This window comes from Lytechinus pictus, chromosome 9 (assembly GCF_037042905.1).
Source record: "Lytechinus pictus isolate F3 Inbred chromosome 9, Lp3.0, whole genome shotgun sequence".
Taxonomy (NCBI): Eukaryota; Metazoa; Echinodermata; class Echinoidea; order Temnopleuroida; family Toxopneustidae; genus Lytechinus; species Lytechinus pictus.
In genome coordinates, this window is record NC_087253.1 from 14,130,735 (window position 1) to 14,147,320 (window position 16,586).

The 16,586-nt window shown below is 37.4% G+C and overlaps 1 protein-coding gene across 1 annotated transcript; it reads left to right on the forward strand.

Moving 5' to 3' along the window:
- Nucleotides 1–1,768: 1,768 nt before the first annotated feature.
- On the forward strand, nt 1,769–15,486 carry LOC129267692 (microfibril-associated glycoprotein 4-like). Its single transcript, XM_064105078.1, has 5 exons — nt 1,769–1,775; nt 2,650–2,811; nt 8,850–9,004; nt 11,310–11,571; nt 14,317–15,486. Exons 1-5 carry the CDS (start codon nt 1,769–1,771, stop codon nt 14,577–14,579), a joined length of 849 nt encoding a protein of 282 aa, XP_063961148.1. The 3' UTR covers nt 14,580–15,486.
- Nucleotides 15,487–16,586: the final 1,100 nt, after the last annotated feature.

Here is a 16,586-nt window from a genome sequence, read left to right on the forward strand (position 1 = left end):
GCAGATATCGTTCATGCACGTACAGTATAATATACGTCACGTGGTACGTGGCCGCGGGCGATTACTAATATCTCAAACTAAATCAGCCCCCCCCCCCCGATATTGCCAGAGCCGCGCATGCGCTGCCGATGGTGACGTCATAATGAACACACGCAGTCAAACCAAATCAGTCATGGAACCAAATCTGCAAACATCAAACCGCGTCAAACCCGGCGGATATGGTATCTGCCGTTAAGAAAGATATCTGCCGGCGGATACGGCATCCGTCGGTGGAAATAAATACTCCGCTACATCGGCGGGTACGGTATCCGCCAGTGGAACCAAACCCGCCGCTACACCCCCTTTGAGGGGAGATTTCCGCCCATGCGTCAGAAAGTTCTGTCAAACGCAGTTGAACATCATCAGAGTGAAGATCCTTGCAGCTACCTACCTACCTTATCCATCAGTTTTCTACAATGGCTGGTCAGATAGTTAGAGGAATTTTCGTCATGGTCTTGATTATCATTCATTTAAAAAAGGGTAAGTTATGAGTTTCGATATTTCAGGTATGTTTCCTAATTTCAAACATTTGATGCTGGTAACTCGCATTTCATACCTTTTTTTGCCACCCAACTTATAGGTAGGTCATGAATATTGTGAATTGGAAAATGATAATGAGATGAGTATACTTTCAAAAATTAATCAATATATCGATGAATTAAAAAAACTTCTCACCTTTGACAGGATATTTGGTATATTTCTGATGTTAAAATTGATGGAAAGGGTATATTTTAAATAAAGGCATTCGTGTCAAAACGATTTATTAGAGTCAGACGGTCATATACATATTTTTAGTAGAGAAGAATGCTGACAAAAATATGTTATATACGGAGCCTTTAAAGTGCCATCGACTTGACGACTTGGCGAGATACTTTATCTTGCCATGTCGACATAATAACCTTATTATGTCGACATTGCGAGATACGTAATCTCGCCAATTCGACTTATAAAAAGTTATATGTTGACATGGCGAGATACGTTATCTCGCCAATGACTTATACAAAATTATATGTCGACATAGCGAGATACGGTTTCTTGCCAAGTTGACTTATAAAACGTTATATGTCAACATAGCGAGATATTTTATCTTGCCAAGTCGACTTATAAAACATTATATGTCGACGTGGCAAGATATGAAGTGTCCAAGGCCCGGCGAAAGTCCAAATATCTGAACTTCCATTGAACACATGCAGTAAACACATTAACAGCTCGTTACTGTTAGTCCATGCTTCTATACCTTATATTAGTTAAGATCTGGTAAAATTCAAAGTAATTCTATATACAAAATGTTCATTCTGCTTGTGAAAGAAAAGTTGAGAATATTGTGCATTTTGTTTTAATCAAAATTGCAACGTGAAAAGATTGATTGGAATCGTCAGACAGGATATGTAATGTAAAAGTAAACCCTGTAATGTTTTGTTTGGTTTTATTTGAATAAAGAAGCGATGCTATGTAATTATTTGGACCAAAAAACAATTATGATATCTATTTTGAATACATAAATCTATCCGGCACTGTAAAAACACTGTTAAAAAATTAAAGCACGTTGTTCAAGCCTGTCACTCTAACAAATATAGTTAAAACTTTTAAACAACTTGTTTAAAAAGTTTAAACAATTACAAAAAAGTTTAAACAACTCGGTGTTAGAGTGACAGACTTAAACAATGTGCTATTTTTTTACTGTGTGCTTTCAAGGTGATGAAACTACATAATTCTGAAAAGTTACATAATGAAAGGTAATTAAGTCACCGTACTTGTCAATAAACATGATAAATTTGGTGAAAAAAATGACTAAATTAAAAAATATTGAATGTTTTGTGCTCCTGTTTCTTTTACCAAATCCTTTCATTTAGTATATACGCTACATGTATTGTTAATCCTCTATATACGACGAGATTATTATTATTCCGCTTTGTGCGATTCATCCTTCTCTTATATGCTACATGTGTTGTTAATCCTGTTTTCTTCAATACACAAGATCATTATTACCACTCTGTACGATGTTTGTTTCCCTTTCCGAAAAAATTGAATTAGAATTTAATCATTTCTATCATGGTTGCATGGGCACACAAATTTTGTATAGATGGATATTTCATTTTGAAACATATACACTCTAAAAATATTGGGTAAAAGTGCTCCATGAGGGTAATTATGTGTCCAAACAACATTGGGCATTTCGTTTGGGCATTTTTATTGATCCAGTGTAATGAAAATTTTGCCCATTCTTAAGTAGTTGCTGCTTATTTTTTTAAACCTTACTGGACAATATGCTTCCCGCAGTGGGTAAAATACAGTCCCAAATTGGTTGGACACATAATTACGCTCGTGGTGGTAAAAATTTTACCCAATATTGTTTACAGTGTAGGCATAGTGACTATATAGGAGTGTACCCATCGTAGTCTCGTGGGCCGGATTGAGAAGCTCCTCTGGCCAGAAATGGCCCGCGTGCCGTAGTTTGAGAACTCCTCAGCTGGCTTCTGATGAAGAGGTGTTCATCGCTATATTACTATCATGATTTGTGAGCAAATTTTGACCATATTTTGGCTAGTATTGAGTGCATTTTTTTTTAACCACCCTTTCACACTACCATTACATTCGGATTCTCTGTAGGTTGGACAACTTCTAGACAGAGAAGTCAAGACAGTTGTCAACCAGTCGTTCAGGACGGGAAGGGAATGCCTCAGACGGTCAAATACCATGTCGATGACAAGCGGTCTTATGGAAGTCCTGGAAAGAAGTCTATCCCTGTTCAACGAAAACAATGTGAAACCGGTAGGATGTTTCTGTTATCATTATTATTACACGCGTTGGATACTTTGCAGAATAAGCCAGTTCACGGTTAGCTCATGATCAACTTTTCTCAAATGACCTTTGTGATTTTTCATTAGGATAAGCACTATCATTTTCAAATGTAGATGTAGCGTAAGCTTCACCGGTAGAGTATTCAAATTCTAAGAACAAAAGGCATTGTATAGACCAGGTGACTAGAATAGTACATCAGGGATAAAGTTTGGAAATCTGTTTTATTGTCTGCCTTTGGCACATTTGACTATTGTTTAGGCTACTGTCAAATACCAGTGATTATGAAGGCTCTATATATTACTCTTCAGCTTGGACGTGATAAATATTTTGAAAGGAATACATGAATAATCATCAAATCACAAATGCCTATGTCAGTGAATTTGAAAGCCACCTTCATGGTTGTCTCCAATGACCTTTTTCTGCTCGTGCGCAGTTTACAACCGTGAACAGGCTTATATGTCCCAGACTTCTGAGCCCCGTCTTACAAAGAGTTACGACTGATCTGATCATCTTAAACTATATGGAAATCCAACAATGTCATAAATTATTTTTCTCCAGGAAATTTGCATGATGTCCTGGTGAGTGTTTCATAAAGCTGTTTGTAAAGGCCACCGCACACCTTACGACTGTTCGAGATCCGATTTTGGAACAAATCGCATTTTGCTCATTTTCTGAAAATGTGAATGGAACATATCATTTTATTTGAGGTTAAAATTTATGAAAAGAATACTAATATGACCATTTTGAAAGATTGCAAGCCTTTATTTTGGAGTAAAGGCCAAATTAGTTTCAAATCGTAACCAATCGTACGACTGCTATGACGTCATTACGACCAGATATTAAATTCGCTTTTATTCTAAGAAGGATGATAGCATAGTCACATATTTGAACATAGGTATTCGTACGATGATTTAGAACACTGCACAGTGAGAAATTCCAAGTCTCAATATTAGCATCAAATTCTACTACATTTTATTCTGAAATCGGGTCGCAGACCGATCGTAAGGTGTGCGGTCGCCTTATAGTTACACACAACTTTACGCACGACTAGAACATGTTCTCGGCTTAGGGCATATATCAATTATACAGGGACATCATTAAGCACAAGAAAGGATCACCAGTCGTGCGTAAAGTCATGCGTATCTTACGAACAGCTTTATAAAACACCCACCTGTGTAAACAAAAAGAAGCACACTGAATTTGTAAGAAAACAATGAATGTATGATTATACATCGCATCTAGAGAATATTTTGAACAAACATGCATTTTAGAGTTGACATTGCTGGTTGTCCAAAGTTGTGGTTGATCGGATCAATCGTACCCCTTTGTAAGACGGGGCCCAGGTGTTTGAGCATTAGGGCCTGCTTTTTGCTGGGGGTATTTCACCATGTTCACGGTCTTTTTAAAAAGGTAATACCATTGTATTTTACTCAAAATTTCGAGGCATCTCGTCGGATTGTGACGATCGATGTAAATATTCTCATTTTATTTCATTACCCTTCTGTCTGCGATTTGAAGTACCTGGACAAGCTATATAGAGAGTGATAAAAACACTAATGGAAAATAATCTTGGTTAACGTATAAAACGAACGGTTGGTTAATGGAAAATTGAGCGCCTACTAACCAATCTAACGTTGTAAAAACATTCCAGGTGGGTGTTTCATAAAGCTGTTCGTAAGATACGAATGACTTTACGCACGACTGGTGATCCTTTCTTGTGCTATGTGATATCACAATGTAATTGATTCATGACCTAAGAACATGTTCAAGTCGTGCGTAACTTTACCAACAGCATTATGAAACACCCACCTGGGTAGGAGAGTGGGGGGGGTCATTTTTTTTTACGAGCAGGTTCAATTAAGGGAATATTTAATTCGGGAAAATAGTATTTCATTTGCCCCATTTACCTGCGCAATTGCCAAGAAAGTCACGAATACGACCCAAGTCACCCGGCTTAAGTGGCAATAATTCCTGTAAAAGCGTCTTGAAGAAGAGAGGAAAGAAAGGAACTATACCTATAAGTCTCGCGGATTTCTATGATACCACTCAACCCTGGGGCCTGTTGCATAAAAGAATAACTCTGGTCTTTTTTTGCCGGCATTTTTTTTTGCCAGAGTTTTTTTTTTATTGCAAAGGTTTTATGCATGCTGCTGGTGATACCCGTGCTCATGTGAAACCAAGGATGTGCGTACTATTAAAGAAGTAGGAGTTAAAATTTGAACCTTACACTGCAAAAACGCCGGTGTTGATTTAACACCAGCCTGGTATCTTTATCGGTCCACACCAGACAGGTGTTGAAACAACACTGGTTTGGCGTTAGGCTAACCATACACCAATTTGGCATTTAGGCAACACCAATTGGTGTTAAGGTTACAATATAGGTTTGATTCTTAACCGGTGTTGTTTCAACGCTTCTCTGATGTGGACCGATATAGATACCGGGCTGGTGTTTAATCCACACCGGTGTTTTTGCAGTGCAGGAGTTTGCACAATCCCAAATTCATTTTGGACGAAATGCTCTTACATTTTGGGTGATGACCTTTTTTTTGCGTCAATTTTTCCGGGGGAAAAAATCCTTGATCCAACCCTGGTTACCCCTACCTCCGGGCAGAGATTTCTGCCAATGTCCCTTTGAACTCAATACACATGCAATACCACACTAATTTGTTACCAAGTACATGAAGAAGGAAAGCAAGCATTCATTTCTCTAAATATTATTTTAGTTTTTGTGTATAAATTATATAGGCAATTTTATCCTCTGTATTATTGTTGGTTATCAATAAAAGTGTATAATTTGAAGACTATTTTTGTTTATAATACAAAGTCAATGAAAGACTACATTCATAATGTTTTGATTCCCCCCTTTAAAAGCCGTCTAGGAACGGATCTATAGGACTTACTTTTAAAGGCTCGCAAGGTTGATTACTGTTATTAACAATGTATTACTACTCAAGGGACAGTGTTGTTTCCCTTGCAAACTGTTGGACAAGAAAATAAAGAAGGAAAAGGCTATTAGTACAAAAACGGTTCAATTAAACATTTTTTTCGAAAGCACTTAAAAGGGACAAGAAGAAGAAGAAGACTAGAACTGCAATCGTATCAGAACGATGTTAATGCATTGACGCCTGTGATTTAATAGAGGGAAAGAAACAGAAGGAATTATAAAGGAAACTCTAGACGATATACATTTTCAAAATAGTAGAGGGCGCTATTTATTAAGGTAATTTTAACTGATGCGTGAAAACACTTTTGAATTATGAGGGATGACCCTGAAAATATGAGACCAAAATGAGTAAAAACAAGGAAGTCATGGTCATTTTACTATTTTACATTTTTCAATAGAGAGCACTATTTCTAAAGATAATGCTCACTGATACGTAACAAACTAGTGAATTATTTAGGATGTTATCATAATGAGCAAACTCTGGAAATATGAGACGAAATGGATGAAAACGAGGAAGTTATGGCAAGTTTACGTACATTTTGCGACTTTTCAATAGAGGGCGCTATTTATTATAGGAGAATGAAACCTTTGAAACAAGATAGCTTGTGTGAAAACAAAAAAATCAAAGCAACAGATCAACGAAAGTTTGAGAAAAATCGGACAACTAATTAGAAAGTTATGAGCATTTGAATATTGCGATCACTAATGCTATGGAGATCATCACATTGGCAATGCGACAAAGATGTGTGATGTCACTTGTAAACAACTCTCCCCATTACTTTAGCATATATTTCACTTAAACTGCCTCTTTTATCACATCTATCAGTAGATCATGTATTCTTTCTATAGGAGGGCATGTAATACAGATTTTTAAAGAATACATTAAGGATAAAGAGTTTGTATCACCATAAGAAAAAGCAAAAAGAGACATTTTGGGGGTATTTTAGAGTCCATCTAAGGGAAAGTTGTTCACATGTGACATCACACATCCTTGTCGCATTGCCAATAGGAGGATCTCTATGGCATTAGTGATTGCAATATTCAAATGCTCATAACTTTCTCATTATTTGTCCGATCTTTCTCAATTTTTTTTTGTTCTTATTCTTTGATTTTCCTGTTTCGAAACAAACTTATTTGTTCCAAAGGTTTCATTCCCCTTTAAGATAATGGTCACTAATGCGTAAAAACCGTTTGAATTATGAGGGATGATACCATAGGCAAACCCTGAAAATATGAGACCAAAATAATTAAAAACAAGGAAGTTATGGCCAATTTACTATTTTCGACTTTTCAATAGAGGGCGCTATTTCTAAACTTAATGGTCACTGATGCGTGAAAGAATCTGGAATTGTGAGGGATGACATCATTAGTAAACCATGAAAATATGAGACGAAAATGAGTAAAAACAAGGAAGTTATGGCCATTTTACAATTTTAATACTTTGCATTTTTAATAAATATGAAGTTTTTGAACGTAAACTATATTCGATTTGAATTTGAGGCAAGAAGACGGTATTTTGAAGGGCAAGTCGTACATTTTATATGAAAGAACGACTCTTTAACAATTTACAGCAATTTGTTAGAAGTCTGTAGCTTGCAGGATAAGGGAGTTAGGACGGGATGAGGAATTGTATGCAAATGGACTTGAAATTTACAAAATGGCGGATGGATGGTCATGCATGAGTGATTTTGGAAAATGAAATAAGAGGTGCACAACTAGGGATGCTGGATAACATGCCTACCAAGTTTGGAGGGATTTGGATTGAGGGACGTGGCCTGGGCAGGGTGAACAAACTCTATGTGTTAAATGAATGGGATTTTTGGCGGAAGAAGAAAAAGATTACGGAATAGGAATTTAGAACAAGAACAAGGCATTGTCGCCATTTGGCGTCAATATAAACAAAATGTGTTAATTAGCTAAGCCGTAACCATAACTTACCGGGGGGGGGGGGGGCTTTCAGCTCCCATCGACATTTTTGGCGATATATCCGCTGCGCGATTTTTTTTTGTTACCACGCCGCACGCTGACATTTTACCTTAAATTCTCGCACAACTTTTGAGACCATTATTTTATTTGGGATACCCCGGCACGCGGTTACGAAATTAAGCAACATACTGTAAGTGAATGTCAGACAAAAATTGCTCAAAAAACGTATTATATAACATGTACAGAATCAATGAAAAAATCTGTTTCATCTAAAATTCATTAATGAGCGATTATTTTCACTTCTATTGACAGCAGTCATTTGATTTGATGCTCTTCATGACTGAAATAATGTCTCCGATTAATTTTGTCGAAGAAACAAAACAAAAAAAAAACGAAAAAAAAAACCCCAAAGAAATGCATTTCAAGTAAAACATAAGAGATTGATTTTGGTATTGGCAATTTTTTACATTTATAGTTGTCAGCAATGTCATAAAGAATATTTTCACCAAAAATAACTTTCTAGGAGCCTTAGTGAATTAGAGCAAAAAGTATGACTCAAATAAGCATAATTAATAGTCCCAATATCGCGATCGGCGGACGAAGATCTAGAGCTAAGCTCGGAAAATAGCCCAGGTAAAGCTAGGGTTTACACCGGAACCGAATCAGCTGCGAATCCATCCGAATACACGTATTCGGGTGGTTTCGGGAGTATTCTGTTCTCCCTCAGCTAATGCAAGAAAATTCAGGAAAGATTCGGGAACATTTGAATCCCCCGAAACCATTCGAATTAGGCTGATTTCGGCTATAGAATCTGTCCAAATTTATTCGGGAGAATTCGGTATGCTGTAGCCCTGGCTTTAGTTAGGAATTTCGATTCATGGTATTCGCAAAATTCTATTGCTACTTAGATGTCTTAGTTCATGTCCATGATGTCTGATGTCAACACTATTTATTATTAATCAAGTTCACATGAAATCGAGACCAATACACAGCATTAAAAGTGGATAATCCGTATTTTACTTCTGTTCAAAGTAAACAGGGAGGGCGCCCTTGCGATCTCCACGATCGTCATTGATGATTGCGATGTCAAAAGCATTATTTTGAGTAGCTCTGTGTCTTTGAACTTTCTGTTTTCAAGATGAGAAAATATTTCCATCCGTACATCCTGGCCAACCAACTGACTGTGCTGACATCCAGACCCTTGGGGCGAACGTCAGTGGTGTCTATGCCATATACCCTGGGAAGCATACCAATGTTTATTGTGACATGGAGACGGATGGGGGCGGTTGGACCGTAAGTAGAATATTTTGCCATACTCGGTCATCCTTCACGGAGTATTCTCCTTTGAACATACTTTACGTAATTTTTTTAAGTGTTCCTTTTTTCTTTCACTGAATTTCCAGTGGTTCGTGGATCATTGGGGTATGATTATATTCATGTCCGTTTCAAACATAGATCGTTCTAGTGATAGCACAATGTTTTCTTATTAAAATATTACTAGGTTTTCACATTACCGAGGTAAAAATAAAATGTTGGTACAAGGTTGGGCCAACGTCGGGATTTTTTTTTCTTCATTTACGTTGCAGCAACAGAAGAAGTGCACGCGCATCATACCGTCGTCAATTCAACAATAGGCACCTTTCGCAATCCTCTACAACGCGAGATTAGAGTCGGGTAACTCAAAAGTTAACGATTAATCATAGACTCGATTTTCAGATTGATTGTACGTTACGGTCAATACAATCAAACGTAGAAAACTGTTCTACAATCATTGCTAAGCTTTGTGTTACAAGCCCTATAGATCTTGCTTTTCGTATGCAAAGCTCTTTTATACGATACCAGCATGGAGCTATAATAGCTCTACGATACCAGCATGCCATGCCATGCCATTTGCCTGCCTGAGCTCGCGGCGGGACTGTACCTGTATCATGGCTATGACTCCAGCTGGCTGGAGACATGCGAAATGTAGATTATGACATGGATAAGAAAGTGGTTTTTCAGACAAATCGAGTACATATTGAGTAAGGAAAAACTTACCGAATTAAGGCTTAGATATAGATCATTACAGTCCATCGAATCGATATTGCATTTAATGTACATTATTGGTGGATCACTGGCAATTGATTCCATGAGTCAGATCACCTCTCCAGCTGGAACCATTTTCGCATGCGTTGACGTATACACAGCATGCAATAGGCCATAAACCGTCTGAAAAACATCTAAATTTGCGGGGTTTCTTCATTTGCCTACTCATTATACACAAACGATATGCCTCTAGCACACAATGTAATGGGCAGTATGTTTTAATATCCGCAGAAATGGGGGATTTCCCGGGGGGTACACTTCCGTTGATGAGTGGATATCAGGCGCGACCATGGGGTTTTGAAAAGCACCCTAAACAATGGAAGTAAGTCTTTTCCAGATTATGAAAATGCATCTCTTAAGTATTTGGGTTGTGACACCCTACAAGTATTGGAAATATATCCCGTTTTTCAGTATTTTAATCATCGTTTTTGACACCCTTATAACACTACATATGCCTATACGTAACGTACTTACCCACTCCCTTTTTACGTATGGTCGCGCCTGGTATCCACTATTCAATGGGAGTGGGCCCCCCGGGCGGCTTCTCGAGCTCTGGGAGGAACCAAAAGTGGATTTGGAAAGTCGTCCTAAATCGGATAAATCGCTGTTACCATAGTACCAACCAGAATTTTGAGCACGAAACGCATATTGAATGTTTCCGTCGCAGATGCGAAACGAAAAAAAATCTCATGTCACACAATTTGCATTGCAGGACAGAATTTTACGACCATGATGACGGGCCCAAAAAGTCTCTTCCAAAATCAACTACCGTCGTAAATAAGCGTGCGCGTCCTCAAACGAAAGGTCGGGGATAGGTAGTCGCTTTTAGTACGGGGAAACTCTCTACAACCCATCGATTCCTAGCATTGAAAATGCAATTAAAATCACAATGGAGACCTGAGAGGCTTTTGTCTAAAGTTGGTGGACAGGGACATCAGATCATCCGAAGATTTGCACCGGGCGAACAATTGCAAAATATGTTGTTGTCAATAGTCAAGAGATTCCGATGCTGTCCCGGTCCACCAACTTTCGACAATAGACTCTCAGCTCTCGATTGTGAATTGACTTGCATTTTCCAAGGAATGGGTGCAGTGTAGAGAGTTTCCCTGTGGTAAATGCGAAAAATCTGGATTATTTACATCTTTCAGCGTTGTCTAGGATAGCTGCAGCAATTCTCCTACGTTTCTTCAAAGTCTCGTAAAATTTGCTCCTGCATCATGATAACGTTGCTTCAGGGTCAAGTCAATGTCAATCTTACGTTGGTCAAACATTGCATAAATCATTCATAATTTCAAGGTCAGTTATGTATTTACAACACTTCTTCACTCTCCATTCCCGAATGTATGCCATACCGTAAATTTTCCTCAGAAACAGTCAGAAAACAGAAAACGAATAACCATGATAGATGAAACGTTAAATGGTGATAAATTAACAAATTATCCTGGTAGGGCCGAAATTTGTATTTTGATATACCCTGATAAAGTTCGATGATTGACTTTCCGAAACACAACAGGTTTTTCAACGTAGAAGTGATGGTTCCGTAGACTTCGGTCGAAAATGGTCTGACTACAAGATTGGCTTTGGAGGTATCTCTTCCGAGCACTGGCTAGGTAACGATCTGATATATCAACTATCGAATCAGAGGAATTACGAACTGCGGGTTGATCTGGAAGACTTCGACGGAAATACTGGATATGCAAATTATGGCCTCTTTCGAATTGATAATGAAACACTTGGCTACAAACTGAATGTCGGCGGCTATTCGGGCAATGCAGGTAATATTACAAAATTCGTACGCAACGTGGGGGGGGGGGGGGGGAGGCTCCCGCCTCCTCCGAAATTGCCACGTCCCAGAAAAAAAAACGAAACCGTAATTCACTGTATATTTTTGGGATCATGATCATAAAGTTTCTTTATGAAATGTTCATGATTGGAAAAATATGCTTCTCTTCTTTCATTTGAAGCCCATTTCAACGTTCATAATGCACGCGTTACTGAGTTAGAAAAATGGAAAGTGATGGTACCAAAATTTCATTTGCACGGGCAAATAACGACTTTGATTGATTTTTTCTTATCTTATTAATCTTACATTTCATATCTTGAATATTCATCTTATCTTCTTTGATATGAGAACATATGCGTAAAATATGAATTACGCATTGTCGAAAAAAAGCTGCATAAAAACATGCTCAATTTCTCCCTGTTGGAATCATCTTTTAAAAAGGAGCATTTTTTCGCTTCCCAACAAAACAGCAGAGAAAAGGCCAACGGTGAATAAGCCAGTTCGTAGTTCCACGCTGCGCATGATCAGAAGATTCTGCGCATGATCAGAGGAAGGTCATTGGTACTCAAGTGACATGGTGGTTTAAAATTTAATGAGATATACCTTGGTCACATTTGCTCTACGGCGGCCGTACGGCGAGTCGAAAACAGCCGTTTTAACATTTTATGTACGAGCTACATATAGGTGGTTTGTATAAAAATGAATAAAACGGCTGTTTTCGACTCGCCGTACGGCCGCCGTATAAAAAATGTGACCAAGGTAATAAGCGCCAACTTTGATGGCTTGATTATTCATAATATTCTTTTGAATTGTGTTTTTCATTTATATCCACAGAAAACAACAATGCGTCCACGAACGACTGGTATTTCACAGTTTGCCAAGTACATATTGTACAACATGATGCTATAATATGCATTCAAAGTAGATATGCAACCAATACCTTCATAGAGTGTTCATTGATGTGCTAGTCTAATCACCTGGTCTATTCAATTTCTTTATCTCGCGGCTATGTAAGGCATGCTTACGTAATATCTTGCTTTGAAATCTGCCTATTATAATGAAAGAAATGAAAGGTCATTTTACTAAATTGTCCATGAAGTAACGACGAACTGGTCTATTGCTGAATGCTGTTCGGGTCGGGAAAGGAAAGTCATTTAGCGTTGTCATAGGTTCAGATGTCAATGGTAATAATATATATCGCAAACCTCTCTCAATCGTTTCATTCATCGCTACATTTAACAGGGATGACGAATTGATTTTAAAGGGGTTTGGACGAAGCAGAAAGGGGCACATCTCTTTTTTCGAAGTGTGGAATCTGTTTGGCTTGAAAGGTTGTTTTTCTTTCTGTGGGCAACCAGACACGCTGTCTCATCCAATCAATTCAAGCAACATTTTAAACGCCATAAAATAGTTAGAAGAATCCGCACATAACATTCAAGCCAACGGCTTTCATCGTTAGCCTGTTTGGTGGGAAAACGCTTTTTTTTCAACGATCCATCGAATAGGTAGAAATTGAGCATGTTTTCGTTAACTATTTATCTACCGTGCGTCATTTTTACGCGTGAGGTCTCATAATAATTATGAAAGAAGAAAACATGGATATTTAAGATATGAACTTTGTTTTCCGAATATTTTGCAGCAAAAGCAAGAAATGCTCACTCAAAATTGTTATTTGCAAATGAAAATTTGGTAACACCACTTTCCATTGTTCTAACCCAGTCATGCGTGCATTATGAACGTTGATATTGGCCTCAAATGAACGAAGTGAAGCATATCTTGGCATTCACACAGTAATAAAAATAGCACGTTGTTTAAGCCTGTCACTCTATACAACAAGTTGTTTAAACTTTATTGTAATTGTTTAAACTTTTTAAACAATTTGTTTAAAAAGTTTAAACAGTTGTTTAAAAAGTTTAAACAGTTGTTTAAAAAGTTTTAAACAGTTGTTTAAAAAGTTGTTTAAAAAGTTTAAACAGTTGTTTAAAAAGTTTAAACAGTTAAAACAGTAGTTGTTAGAGTGACAGGCTTAAACAACGTGCTTAAAATTTTAAACAGCGTTTTTACAGTGCATGTACATCTCATGAAGATATGAAGCAAATTTCTGATTACGTTCGCAAAAATCTACAGTGAATTATGGGTTCATTTTTTTCTGGGACGCAGTGTATAGATTTAAAATTGAATTGAACTGACCCCCTCCCCTCATATGAAATTATTGGAAAATATCGATGCATATCGAGCGCCTAGGCAGCCCAGCTAAAGCCGGGGTAATAATAATAGCAGGGCCCGCTGGGAGAACAGTTTTCGGAACTGAAGCGGCTTCCCTGGGTAAATATACCTGTATTATTATAATTATTATTATTATTAAAAAAGGCCTTAAAAACATTTTTCCAGATTTCTTGTAATTTTTAGTTCAGATCCCTCATTCTTACTTTGTTATCTTGTCCATACGTTTTTTTTCTTACTTTTTCACATTTTTTCAACGTCTTTATCGTAAGTCAATTAAGTTTTTATTTTCTTTATATTTACATGTATATCTATGCAAGGGACCCCTCTGTAAAACAGCGTTGATATGTTATTAACGCTGAGTAGGGCAATCCCTCCGTCTTTTTAATGATCATTTCTTTGTAATTGTAAATATATCTATCGTTGTTATTAATTCTAATTGACGGAAAATAAATACAATATAATACAATACAGAAATGAAGGCTTTTATTTCATCTATTCTGTTTTGTTGCAGGCGACAGTCTTGGTTTTCATAGCGGGCAGATGTTTAGCACAACAGACAACCAGAATAATGGGTATCATAATAATTGTGGACGCATTTTCAATTCAGGATGGTGGTTCAAGAACTGCTACAGTTGTAACCTCAACGGGGAATATCGACATTATCAGGGCCGAAAAAATATTACAAAAGTAAAGTGGCGCTCTAGTAAAACTTTTTTCTTCTGTAAGATGAGCGAAATGAAAATTCGACCCAAATTTGAAGAGCAAGATCTCTAAAACATCGATTAATACCTTGGTCACATTTGCTCTATGGCGGCCGTACGGCGAGACGAAAACAGCCGTTTTATTAATTTTGATTCAAACCACCTATATGTAGTTGGACTTACTTTATTTTCTCATTCAATGTTCTCCAAGGGCGTAGGCTGGTTTGAGCATGGGGGAGGTGCACATCCTTGGGAGGTGGAACTAAAGTAGTATGGGGTGCACATTTTGGGGAGATGAAACTAAAGTTTGGAAAATCAGCCGTTGAAAGCAGAAGAAGGGGTAACAATTTCGTTTAGCTTGCCAGTGTCGGAACTCCTCTGCCTCAGTAGGAGGGTGCACGTGCACCCATATACAGTGCACTCCAGTCTATACGGCCTTGTTAAAGGGGAATCCAGCCTTGGCCATAAAATGCTGTGTGGGGAAGGAGAAAAATAAATGAAACAGAATGGTGAAACTTTGAAAGAAATCGGACAAGCAATACAAAAGTTATAGCTGCTTTAAAATTGAGATCACTAATACTATGTAGATTTCAAATTGGCAACTGGGTAAGTAAATTATGACAAGGGGCAAGGACAACTTTCCCATAGGCCATGTACTTTATTATCAGGGATTTGTTGTTTTCTCCTAAATACCCATTCCCCTGGGGCAGTAATCCAAATATAACCCATGTAGTATATTGTTTTATGTCCTCATGAAAGAAAAATATAATTTGAAATAAAACTTTAGAGGAAAATGACATTTTAGCCGTAATATGTATTGGAGTACATGGAAGAGTGGTCCTTGCCTTACATCACTATGACATCCCATATGCGGCCAATTTGAAGTCTCCATGGGTATAGTGATTACCAATATTTACAAGTTTTAAAAATTCATAACTTTCTTGTTGTTTGTCCAATATTGTTCAAACTTTCACCTATCAACTTGTCTGATTTTAAAAACAAGTTTTTATTTGGGTTGGATTCCCCTTTAATCTCTAGATTTCTCTATGAATATAGGCAGGTCAATACTTTACCCGATTTCTAGCTGTGCTTAAACCATGCTTGTCCACTGTAGTAGTTTATTTTCAAAGATCATTGACGTCAGTCCCGAAAGGAAAGTGGTACCCCCGCAAACACGCAAAAAGCTCCAGTTTGGAGCGGAGGTCTCACAATTGCCCAAAGAAATGATTGTTACACTACTGCTCTTACTATGTCAAAATATCAACAATTAGAAAAATAAACGTCGAAATTATTTGAGTGTCGCCTTCTTTAAAAAAATATTATTGTACACTTCAGTTTGAACAATTCATTCCTCAACGATTGCAAACAATGAATTTACAAAGACAAGAAAGATGTAAGAACCAAAGATGTAAAACTAAGCGTATGTGGAACAGCCCAATCCCTGATCTGATCCGTTTGTACAACAAAAACCCTTGAATGATGATTATGCTTTTTGTACTGTATATATCACTTATTTGTCTTGTTCATTGCCCGTAACTCGCCCTTCATTTTGTATGTATTTGCCACATGTTCTTGTCAGGATTAATCTAACCCTCCCTAACTGTTTTTCTTTTTCCTATTTAAAGTGATCATTTCACTTTGTTCTGATTTAAAAAATTCTCCTTTTGGTTTCTGAAAATGGGCTAAACATTAGGCCCCGCATTAGGCTTATAGTGTAAAAATACCATCCCAAAAGTTTCAAAGTATTATATTTTAATACAGGATCAATTTTAAAACCTTGGAGATGTAAACCAAAGTTTGAAATAATTGGGAGTTGGTTTCAATGACTATGTGTATACAGGGAATCTGTGCACCACAACACATTAATTCTAGATGAACACAGCATGACCTACATACAGTGTGTACAAGGTATACACTGAATGTACAGTGCAGCTAATAGTGTGTGTATAGGAGATACACACAACAGAAGGCAGTCAAAATAGCCAACATACTTTTTGAATTGGAGAAAACTGGTCATAAGCTGAACCCGTCTACTAGACGGTTCTCAAAATCAGGCTAATAAATTGCTTCTTGTATCTAA

Excerpts from the sequence above, each read along its gene's own strand:
- LOC129267692 (XM_064105078.1), top strand. Across the intron at positions 2,812-8,849 it reads ACGAAAACAATGTGAAACCG|ATGAGAAAATATTTCCATCC; the intron begins GTAGGATGTTTC and ends TCTGTTTTCAAG. Across the intron at positions 9,005-11,309 it reads CGGATGGGGGCGGTTGGACC|GTTTTTCAACGTAGAAGTGA; the intron begins GTAAGTAGAATA and ends GAAACACAACAG.